The sequence below is a fragment of the Brassica oleracea genome, chromosome C7 (assembly GCF_000695525.1).
Source record: "Brassica oleracea var. oleracea cultivar TO1000 chromosome C7, BOL, whole genome shotgun sequence".
Taxonomy (NCBI): Eukaryota; Viridiplantae; Streptophyta; class Magnoliopsida; order Brassicales; family Brassicaceae; genus Brassica; species Brassica oleracea.
Window position 1 is genome coordinate 31,605,995 of NC_027754.1, and position 11,448 is coordinate 31,617,442.

Consider the following 11,448-nt stretch of genomic DNA (forward strand, 5'->3'; position numbering starts at 1 on the left):
AGCAACAACAAACCAACAAACTATAGCCAAACACTTGGTATGGGCTATTTAAGCCTTTATGGATACACCTTACTGAACATTTTCGGGCAGGCCCACTATGATACCAATTGAAAAATGCATGTGAGTCAAGAATAAAGTGTAGAAAAGAAAAAGACAAATTTTTAATGAAGTGTCAGTTTTTCTTACTCTCCAAAGCCACGTCCAGAAGTTGAATTCACATAATAAAAAAATGTAAATACAACCAATATGCAAACACGTAAATTAGCACGATCATCTTGAATCACTGATCTATTCTATAGCATAAACTCTTCATGAAACTCCCCTTGAGCCTAATTCAGTTCTCTAGAATCTTTGGAACATTGTCGCACACATACAGAACACATATGTCAAAACTGACACATCCAACAATGACACCAAAGCACTCTAACATGTACGTCAACTCCAGCGCACCTATACGCTTGAACACCACAAGCACAAAAACAACACTTTATCGCACACAATCTCGCTATCAAAAGCTCTGTAGGTTTTTATAAAAAAAATTCACAAGGTCATGTCTCTCCTTTATAGCACTTGAAGTTTCTCCAATCACACTTAAGACAGATTTTCATTAGAAATGATAGATGAGCATACTTTGGAATGGATCAAGCAAAAGAAGTTAAATTTTGGTAGGCAACTAAAAGCAAATTCTACATCCTTGTCATTGCAATGCAGCATTGTTAAGGTAACGGTTCTATTAAGATCATTTTTGAAAGTGATAAGAGTATTGTAGATCTTCTTAATGGGAGAAAAGAAATGAGTTGTATAATCGGATACGTGAAATCAGATTTTGGTAAAATTTGTTTTTTTTTTTTTTGAAACACACTTATATTTGGTAAAATTTGTTTATGAAATTAAATTTACATGGAGAGAAGTAACAACAAACCAACAAATTATACCCAAACACTTGGTATGGGGTATTTAAGCTTTTATGGATACACCTTACTGACAGGCCCGTTATAGGCTTCTTATTTGTGTTAGATATTAATCAATGTACGGAAAGATAAATTATATAGCCGAATGTGGCATTGGTTTACAGCTGGGAAATGAATCACGTTTAACGTAATGTACGGAAGAGAAATTATAGACGCTTTGATTCTTGTGGATTTCAAAAATTTAATATGTCAATTATGAAAATAAGTAAATAACTACATAATCTAATATGAGAAGAGGCCTAAAGTTTGGGATATGAGAATGTTATAGTAAAAATTAAGAAAATGTCCGCTGCAATGCAACATTTGCGTATTTTTACATTCATGCATGTGTACTATATTTATGCCATCACAATCTTATTTAAACTTTTTATCGAATTATTCAAATATTTTTTAGTGTATATTATGTAAACATTGGAAAATATAACTATTCAGACGAGGTTTCAGCTATCTTCCATTTATTTGCTTTGTGTATAATGAATATGAATATTAGTTACATATACTAATTTTCCATATATTATATAATGGAAAAAAAAACAAGGATGGTTTGTTGAAATACCCTACTTTCTAAAATAAAAGGGAGAATGGTACCATTCCAAAGGAAAATTGTTAAAAAGATTCACCATTTTTTTAAATTATCATTTAACCTTTTTCCAACTAGAAGAAATAAAAGATAACAATTTACTTTCAACCTTTAACCGGCTCTCTCCCATATTAGATATATAGTTGTTCATACATTCAAGCCTCAACACTACTTTCTCTGCTTTCAGATCTCCGTTTATATTTGATAAATTAAGTTAATTTATTGGAGGAATGCAAACAAATTATATGCGATTTGATTGACAGAAACTTCGAATCCAGATCTGAGACACCAGATATGATAAACAGTCCATTGTTAAAAGATCTATGAACAAAAGCGAAGTCTTTTTTGTGGTTGCCTTAATAATGATGTTCTCTTGCCGCTACGATTCACTATACCTTGTTGTCTTTCTAATTAATTTTTTTTTGCAATGTGTCTTCAGATCTACTGACACAAGTTTTATTATGCAGATAATGTTGCACTTAATTACTTTTTTGGACATTGGAAGATGGATGATGTTGGTTGGGAGTTCGTTCTTGATCCAAGTAAGAAGGGGAATGCTTTTTTGTTGAAGATGATATGAAATATGAGGATTTTCTCCGCAGGGTTTGTGAAGATTACAAGATTAGTGAGATGGAAGCGGTCGAGTTTGCTTATATGTTGCCTAAACGTATATTGGAGCAAATGCCTAGCAACACTCCTCCGATTTTCTTGAGTAACGACAGACAACTTGCAAGCTTTATCACATTGTTCAAGAAAGACATAATGTGTATTTATGTCTCATTGACTGCAAACAAAGGTCGTCACGATGTGAACAAAAATCAAGAGCGTGTTGTCAGAGAGAATGATGCTGCAGATTTTGGTAGTTTTTGGAAATGTTCAGTACGAGACTATGAAGCCATCACATGATACTATGAAGCCATCACAGGAGACTATGAAGCCATCACTTGAGACTATGAGGCCATCACAGCTGCGGAAGAGTGAAACCATTAAGTCTGGGGACATATTCAGTGGCAAGAAGGAACTAATAATGAAATTACGCAAGCTTTCAGTCATCGAAAGGTTTGATTTCATCACTTGGAAGCATGTATTTTACGCAAAGTGCTTCGTTGCTGGATGTTCCTAGGGGATACGTACTACAACTATGTTGAAATCATCTCCAGAATTCCTCATTCGTAAATATACTGATCTTCATACATGCTCTGCAGTCATTAGGTATTCTCACCACCGACATGCAAATGCAAAATGTATTGGCAAGATGTATGTTGAGGGATTTAGTGGTGGCAGTGATCTTAAAGGAATCTGGCCCGAACATATAATGGACTGTATAAGGGCTGTTTATCAACTTGACATTGGTTATACAAAGGCTCATCGTGCATTAGCATATGCACGAGAGATGGTTAGAGACACTCATGCTAGTGGCTATCAGGACTTGCCTTTGTATCTACACAAAATAAAACAGGCAAATCCAGGTACAATAGCAGAGCTTGAACTTGATGCTGAGAAAAGGTTTAAGTATTTATTCATTGCTTTTGGCGCATGTATCAAAGACTTTCCGTTCATGAGGAGGGTTATTGTTATAGATGGAGCACATCTAAGTGGTAAGTTCAGAGGTGTTATGTTAGTGGCTGCATGTCAGGATGGAAATAGGGGTATATATCCTATAGCTTTTGGGATTATAAATGTAGAGGATGCAGCTGCATGGGAATGATTTTTTACTCAGCTGCGTGGTGTGGTAGGTGATGGTAAAAATATGGCTTTCATCTCTGATCGATGCCCAGCAATAGCCAAGGCTCTTACGAATGTTTTCCCTTTAGCTGATAGGGGCATACGCTTATATCACCTTGGACAAAACATGACAGGTTTCAAAAAGCCAATAGTAGATTTGGCGAAAAAGGCTGCACAAGTATATCCACAGGTGGAATTTGACGAAATTTTTGAAGTCATTCGACGTCAAGACAGCAAACTACATCACTATTTAGAAACTACAGATATTAGAATGTGGGCTCGTTCACATTTTCCAGGAGACATATATGATATCATGACAAGCAATTTCTGCGAATGCATTAATGGCGTGCTTAAGGAAGAAAGAGCGTTTCCTATTGCATATTTTGTGGATTCTATTAGAAAGATGCTTTCAAGATGGTTTGCAGAAAGGCGAGAGCAAGCTGCCTCAATGAAAACAAACCTCACAGAAGCAGCTGAACTCACACTGCATATGAGACACGCCAACATTGGTATATTAACTGTTGAACATATTGATTCAAACCGTAGCTATGTTACTCGTGGAGATCTGCTCTATTTGGTTGATCTAGAAAAGGTATGAAAAAAATAGACTTTCACTTCTACATGTTCTCATTTGTCTCAGTTTTGATTCAAAGACTTCCTTTTTTGCAGAGGAGTTGTACTTGTAAGCAATATGATCTCGATAAGATACCCTGTGAGCACGCAATTAAAGTGGCTAAATCTCAGAAAATTGTTGAAGCTATCCTAGTGGATCCTGCTTACATAAAGGGCTACTTGGTTGAAGCGTACACAGAACCTATTAACCCTACAGATGAAGATTTGATCCCACCAGTCGATGTACTTACTCAAGTGTGTCTGCCACCCAAAATTGGCAAACAGCGTGGTAGACCGAAGATGAAGAGATACTTATCTGCAATTGAAAAAGCCAAGCGGTTCAAGCGTAAACTATTTAAAAAGAAGAACGAAACAATGAGTACGAGCAATCCACCTCCAGCGACACCGGAAGGTAATCAATCTTCACATAATACATCAACAAAGAAACGTGGTCGTAATCAAGCAGCCAGAACTCCAATAAGACAGAAGCGAACCAATATAACGTGGAGGACGTCATCAAGAAAGAAACCAAAATACTCGGCAAATATTACAGCACCAACCACTCCATCCCCCAGGGTAAGAAAATGACTTTTCCAGAATAGCCCAACATCAAAGAAGCCAACTCAGGGTGCTAAAAAAAAAAATCAAAGAAGCCAACGCTTTCCCATCGAAGTCAATCAACAATGAAGGAGAAAAGGCGGTATGTGTGTACCAAATGCAATAATGGGACTAATCACACAAATTTCCTTTCCACTGGTACTGATTCCACAATGTCATGTCAAAGTGAGGCATAATAGCGAATTTTCTCTTTATTAATTTAGTACTTATGTTATTTCAATTTTTTGCAGTTTAAAAAAAAAAATGAAGATCCAAGTAGACGTTTGCCATGAGAATCGACCGACAAAACATTGCCGACATCGATCGACAGAACATCACCTGCCGCGACCGATGACAACAACTTGACATCGATCGACATCAATTCCGGTCTGGTATATCGTTCTTACTTGTTAAACTGAGTCCTTATGTTTTAGTTATCACCATAACTCCGGCTGAATTTATACTGGGGACAATGTAGTTTAAGTCTAGGGGAGGTTTACTGATATTAGTTTATTCATGACTCTTATTCTAAAAAGTTTTCAAAAAGTTTTTATCGAGTCAAGAAGGGGATGATGAACTTTTTCAATTTTACTTACTATCTAACCACTCTCTAGCACCATTCTTTGAGGTTATTGACTGCAGGGTGTACTGAATGGAAACGCAAAGTGGATCACCTGCCAATAACATCCACACTAGCTGAGAAAGTTTGAAGGAACCGAAGCTGACTTCCAACCTTAATCAATTCAACCTGCTTGTTTTGGGGCTTGGTATACATCGGATCGGATTCATCTTTCAGGTCTGAAAGGTACAAGTCTGTAAATTTTTGGTTTCTTCTCTCCTTTCTTCAGCATCTTAAGATAAAAAAAAAGATTGAAATGATTTCCTAGAAGAGTTTCCTAGAAGAGGCAGAGGGGTATGAGTGTCTCTTGTGACCCCATTATTCTAAGTCCGAAGGGAATGATCACACATTGTGGAAACAAGGGGTAGGAGTGTCTCATGTGACCCCGGTATTCGCTACACTTTGTCAAATAAAAGCTACAAAAGTAGAAAAGTCAATGAGATGAACAAGATGGACTGTATCAGCATCAACATTCATTGAAATTGCAACTATAGAGATTCAGAGAAGAGAGATATAGGGAGAAAGGAAACTAGAATAAGACTACATGTTTACTCAGATACCTGCTATAGTAAGAGTCCATGTGTCCCTTGATCGATACTCCCAAGATTTAGCCTACACATTTATATGCATAAATGAAGTCAGTAGAGGGGTATGTCAGGCGGAATCAGCTAAGCTGCGGGCTGGAAGGTTTGGTTGCTAAGCTGAGGTCTAGTACATGAAGTGCCTCTAAAGTTGGTATTGATCTGATGTGGCTTGCAACATTGCAGAGGTAAAAGTAGTAAGTTTAAAATTGTGTAAGTCTCTGCTGTTTTCAAACTTCTTTCAGAGAGACTGCCTGTATGTTTTGCTTGAGGACAAGCAAAATGGTAAGTCTGGGGGAGTTGATAGGCCATGGATTTTACCCACCTTTAGCCATGGTTTATAGGTGTTTTTATAACTGGTTGTTATATTATAGAGTCTATTTAGTATATCTATAGGATCAAGAGTGATTTGGGAGAAAGTGATGATTTTGGCGCATTTTGAAGATGTTTGGAGAAAGCATCCGAGCTTACCATCAAGCTGACCATCGGTCGACACTCAAAGACAATAATCAATCGATGCACATCCTGTGACATTGATCGACGGCGAAGCGCGCAGAAAGCTCGTTTGGCTTCAGACGACTTAGAGCCCAAGTCTTCACCAATTTACAAGATTACTCTTAACCTAATTATATAAGATTTGCCAATATGTTAAAGGCAAAGTGTGCTTTCTTATTTTACTATTTTCTCAGCAAAAGGTTTTCTAGGATTTTTATTAGATTGGAGAGAAGATCCAAAGATATTTGTGATTGGAACTCCATTGATATCTATCTATTTATCTATGCAGTTTTTATACCTTATTGTTGTTATGAATTGCTTGACAATGTCTGAGTAGTTCTCTTGTTAGATTTTAGGGTTTAAATAGGTTATGAGGGATTAGCCCCAACTATAGATTGCTAAGTTGTGATATTCATCTTTATGATTGTCATTAATGCCTGCTTCTAGATTAGCTACCTTGAACTTGCCCTAAGAGTTGTAGATATAAGCGATAGTTTGCATCTCACCCTGAATCCATCCTAACTGAGCTAAGATTGCTAAAGTAAGGCGAGAGCTGATCTAGAAATCTTAGTGAGCACATTCAACCTGCGCATTAACGCTTGACCAAAAGCGTCGATCGATATTCCATTCGAATAATCGGTCGATGGTTCAACAAGTATATCGATCGATATTCCTATAGAATCATCGATCGACACTAATATAAGGTCATTAGACAAACCTTGAAAGCGAGAGCCTAATGGTTTGTTTATAAGTGTTGAGCTCTATAATATCATGCATACAACTTGTTAGGCATATGTAGGATTATAATCCTGATTACCTGAATAAAAACCGTAAGTCTAGCTATTTTCATCTAGGTACCAAAACTCCAATCAATCAATCGAGCAATTACTTTGCTCACAAACTTGCAACTTTACATTTAAATCATTAAATCAACATAGCTTAACATATCTGATTAGACTTATTAGGTTCTCTAGCTCTCTGTGGATTCGATCCCTAAGTACTATAACTGAACCTCTTATCTAAGAGAGTAATTCACTTCTTAGGGTAATTTGAATGAGTTCAGCTCTCCGGTCAAATCTACAAGTTGTGTGCAAGTAAACAAACAATAACCAACAATAGCTTAGAAAAACTAATAATAATGATATTTTAATAGATAAAAACATAAACCAAGTCACCAAGATAGCTTAATTAAACACCTCCGAAGATATTGATCTGCAGACTCTAAAACGATACTGAACTAATCGAGAGTAGATAGTGTTCCGGGAAAACATAACTTACAGAAAGTTGCAGCTCCAACATATTGCTGCACCTGTAAGTTAAGCCAAAATACACACATCTATCAGTTCCCATGGTTAAACAAAATGGTTACAAATTAAAGATGAATGAGTTGTATATCTCACAGACTACTCGGGGAATAACTTCCCACAACTTCCAAAAGTCATTCCCTTGAAACTCTCTCACTAACCGGGAAAATTGTTGCACTCTCATTGCTTCTGAATCTTTTTCAGCTTTCTCCAAAACCTCATATTTGTTGTCTTCCACACACATTGTAACCCAAAGCAAACAGAGAAGACAGCGTTCAAGCCAAATAGCAATATAAAATACATGAAACCAAAAGTAGAGGCTTGATGACGATACCTGTGGACCTGAAAGACACGTCTTGCATTCACCACTCTCTCTCGTTTCTCATTTTACAAAGACCAAAATTATTTATAAAATCGGAGATCAACTAGACATCTGCTGCTGTGGTGTAGTGGTTATCACGTCTGCCTTACACGCAAAAGGTCTCCGGTTCGATCAAGGGCAGCACCATTAATTTTTGCATTCAGTCACATTTGTAATGCTATTAAGAAAAGAAAACACGTGATTGATTCTCGCCTTATAAAAAAATTTAATAACTTGCTTGTTCGCCAAACAGAAAATAAACTTTTTAGTAGTAGTTTCCAAATGTTAAAAATAAATCTAGAAATATGATTCTGAAAATAAGAGGCCAAAACATTATACGCTTCAGTTTCAAAACAAACGCAACTCGTATCAAATCGCTTCTAAACGCCACTTGTCGCGTTACAGTAACAAAGAGAGAGATGGTGACACTGATCGTAGCCACCACATCCGACCCAGCATCGATCAATCCCGCGGCCGCGCTTCTCGCCATGCCGGGATGGACCGCCGGACCCATCTTGCCGCCGGTAACGTCACTAATCCTTCTCGGCCGCCGTTTTAGCTTTTTCTCTCGTCTGAACTAACTAACTAACTTCTTGTCGGATTCTTACTTCAGGACATGAAGAGTTTCGTTAACAAGCAAACGAGAGTGATCCAACACGACGGATCGATAGTGAAAGAAGACGATCTGGATTCACGGTGGGAAGAAGCGACCGGCGAAGCTGTTGACGAAGTCATCTTCCTCAGCCGTCACACCGCCGTCTCGAACCGTCCTGCTCTGACTGTTCACCCCATTGGTATGCTTAAAGATCAAAACTTTCCATCTGGGTTCTTCTCCTTTTTGTGTAAAGGATGATGCTTTTGTTGATTTGAGTGTAGGAGTGCTTCACCTGAAGGAAGGAGAATCGCCGCCGCAAGGAGGGAAGCCAGGGTGGGCGGCGTTGACGAGCCCTAGAATTGGTCCATGGCTTCGACTTTTGAAGAAAATGGCTGAAGCTCATAGCTTAGTTCCTGAGTTTGAGGTTTTGTTTCTTGTTTGTTTGCTTTTTTCTGTGGAGATTGAAGTGTGAAGGAGATTGCTTTTTCTGTGTGTGGGTGTGTAGATAACATTGGAAGGTACTCATCATGGACCAATAACTAGTAAGCCGACCATGTTTTTGGAGAATGGTGAGTTTCTTTCTTTTGTTCATTGTATGCTTAGCTCGTGAGTGTTTGGAAAGTTCTAGGCTCTGATTTAATCATTGGTTATTGTGTATATGTAGGTAGTACAGAGGAATACTGGAAGAGACAAGACGCGGCTCAAGTCATGGCTCTTGTAAGTGAATAAAAGTTTGTTACTATGGTTTCAGGGGTAGAAACAATGTCCTTGTTTTTTCGTTATGAAGTTGCTTGTCATTATTCTGAACCTTGCTTTCATTTATTATAAGCATTGGTGTTATGTGTATTCAGTTAATGTGGGAAGGACTTGGGCTTGGAGGTGGTGAAGCTGTGGGGGACTGGAACAGGTATATATCCATGGTAGCTTAATCGTTACATCACATAAAGAATAAAGTAGAATTATATAAACTAATGTGAATCACAATTTTTGTGGCAGTGAAACGGGGAAGAGGAAAGTGCTTCTAGGGATTGGAGGTGGACATTATGCTCCTCGCCACATGGATGTAGTTTTGTAAGTTGTCAAGAACTCTCTTGAGTATTAACATTAAAACTGTCTCTCTCTAGCTGATTTTTTTTGTTTTGTTGCGCTCATCAGGAAAGATGATGTTTGGGTAGGCCATTTGCTTTCTGGATACTCATTGCCAATGGAGGAACCCAAACCTGGAGAGAAACACATTGGTGGGACTTGGAGACAATCAATCCAAGCAGCATTTGAAGCTACTATAGCATCATTCCCAGGAGGCGAGATCGTGGCTCATCTTGATCACAAGTAAACTCTAGAATCATTCTCCTCTAGATATTGTTGCCTTGATCCCTGGGCTTGGATTACAAGTAAATAGTTTTCTCTGTTACAGGAGCTTCAAAGGATGGCAAAAGAAAGCCATTACAGAGTTCTTGGCAGAACAGAACATCAATGTTGGGAAGCCAAACGATTTCACTTGAACTGTGAGACCCATAAAGACATATGGTTTGAGTTTTGGTTTATTTATTTAGAATCTTGTTATGAACCGGATTGTGGATGGCTCATAACCAAGAAATTATGATTTGTAATCTTTCTATTTATCTATGACGGTATAATCTCCAATATAAGGAACTTTTACGTTAAGAATAAAGAGAGATTTTTCCATTACTTTTATAACACGTTATCAGCACGAAACTCTAAATCCCTAAGCTAATACTCAAATCGAAAAACCCTAAAACTCTAACCTCAGCCGGTGATCCGACGAACCCTAAATTCCGATCGCGTCTCTTGTTCTCGCATTTGTTCCAGGTCGCGTCCCCGATCAGCCGTCTCCGATCAGCTTCAGCCCAAGGCGTTCCTGAACCTAGCTCAGACGTTCGCGACCCGAGAGCAGCTCTAGCACACGACCTCTTCCTCGTTCGCGACAGCATCAGACAACTCGCGTCCGACGATCAAGGCGTTCCCGATCAAGCAACAAAGGACGTCTGCGACCCGATAGAAGTGACTCGATCCATTCCAGCTCGCGGCTCAACTCCTTTGGTGGTCCGATTCAACAATCATCTAAGGTTAAAAGGTAATTCAAAACCTAAGAACACATAAACATGGATTGATTGATAAAGAATGAAACCCTAAAATCCTAATCTTTATGAATCAAAACCATAGGGTAATAGATCAAAAATCCTAATTGAGTAAATCGAAGCTCTAAAAGTTAAATACCCCAAACCCTAAATCATGTTCATACATGATTAGAACCCCAAATCGGTTTTTACAAGTTAAAATCCGATAAGCCATAACCCTATATCTATAAATCCTAAATAATATAAATATCAGAATTAATTATACTATAATTATCAAATCACATATCAAAACCATAATGGAATATTTTGAAATCAAAACTGTTTTCGGTTTTGATCATTGAGGTTTTAAATCTGATTGAATCTGATGCTATGTTGCTAGAATTGTTTGACCGTTAAATTGATAGATTTATTTTCTCATCATGCTTGGTTAATTGTTCATCTGATTTAAAATTGTTTAAACCGACCAGCCTGTTAAAACATTGATTGAATATGATAGGTTGCTAGTTTGATTTGCTTATATAATCCGATAGGTTGATATATTGATTGAGGTTTACTTGTTTAAAATCTGAATGATCTGATTGCATGATTCTTGAGGTTTAATATCATCTGCTAGGGTTGATAGTTTTGTAATCTGATATGTTTTAAATAAAAACCCTAAATAATCTGTATGAAAGGTTATATTGATCTGATTTAGATGTCTTTGAGAATTGAGAACCTGTATGCTAGGTTGATAGATTCATTATAAAATCTAATGTCTTGAGGTTTAAGATTGTATGCTAAGTTCGATTAAATTGATTGATCTGATTATATGTTTTTGAGGTTTGATAAATTCAGATACTAGATAAATTATTTACACATGGTTTATGCTAAATACCAATCAGCCTTGAAACTGATTCATTGAAATTCATG

General features: G+C 37.5%; 1 protein-coding gene and 1 non-coding gene across 3 annotated transcripts in view; both read left to right on the forward strand.

The window, feature by feature from the left end:
* LOC106301423 (D-aminoacyl-tRNA deacylase) overlaps positions 1-10,129 on the forward strand; it is a 16,585-nt gene extending 6,456 nt beyond the window's left edge. Inside the window, exons 1-9 of one of the 2 annotated variants that reach the window (XM_013737814.1) lie at positions 8,127-8,369; positions 8,459-8,639; positions 8,722-8,864; positions 8,946-9,009; positions 9,105-9,157; positions 9,292-9,347; positions 9,437-9,511; positions 9,596-9,769; positions 9,855-10,129. In XM_013737814.1, the coding sequence (XP_013593268.1) occupies positions 8,151-8,369; positions 8,459-8,639; positions 8,722-8,864; positions 8,946-9,009; positions 9,105-9,157; positions 9,292-9,347; positions 9,437-9,511; positions 9,596-9,769; positions 9,855-9,942 (1,053 nt within the window). In that variant the 5' untranslated portion in view covers positions 8,127-8,150 and the 3' untranslated portion in view covers positions 9,943-10,129. Of the gene's footprint in view, positions 1-8,126; positions 8,370-8,458; positions 8,640-8,721; positions 8,865-8,945; positions 9,010-9,104; positions 9,158-9,291; positions 9,348-9,436; positions 9,512-9,595; positions 9,770-9,854 lie in introns of those variants that run through there. The other variant, XM_013737815.1, reaches the window with a different exon arrangement.
* On the forward strand, positions 7,920-7,992 carry TRNAV-UAC. Its single transcript has one exon. It is a non-coding gene; the product is annotated as a tRNA-Val (tRNA).
* Positions 10,130-11,448: the final 1,319 nt, after the last annotated feature.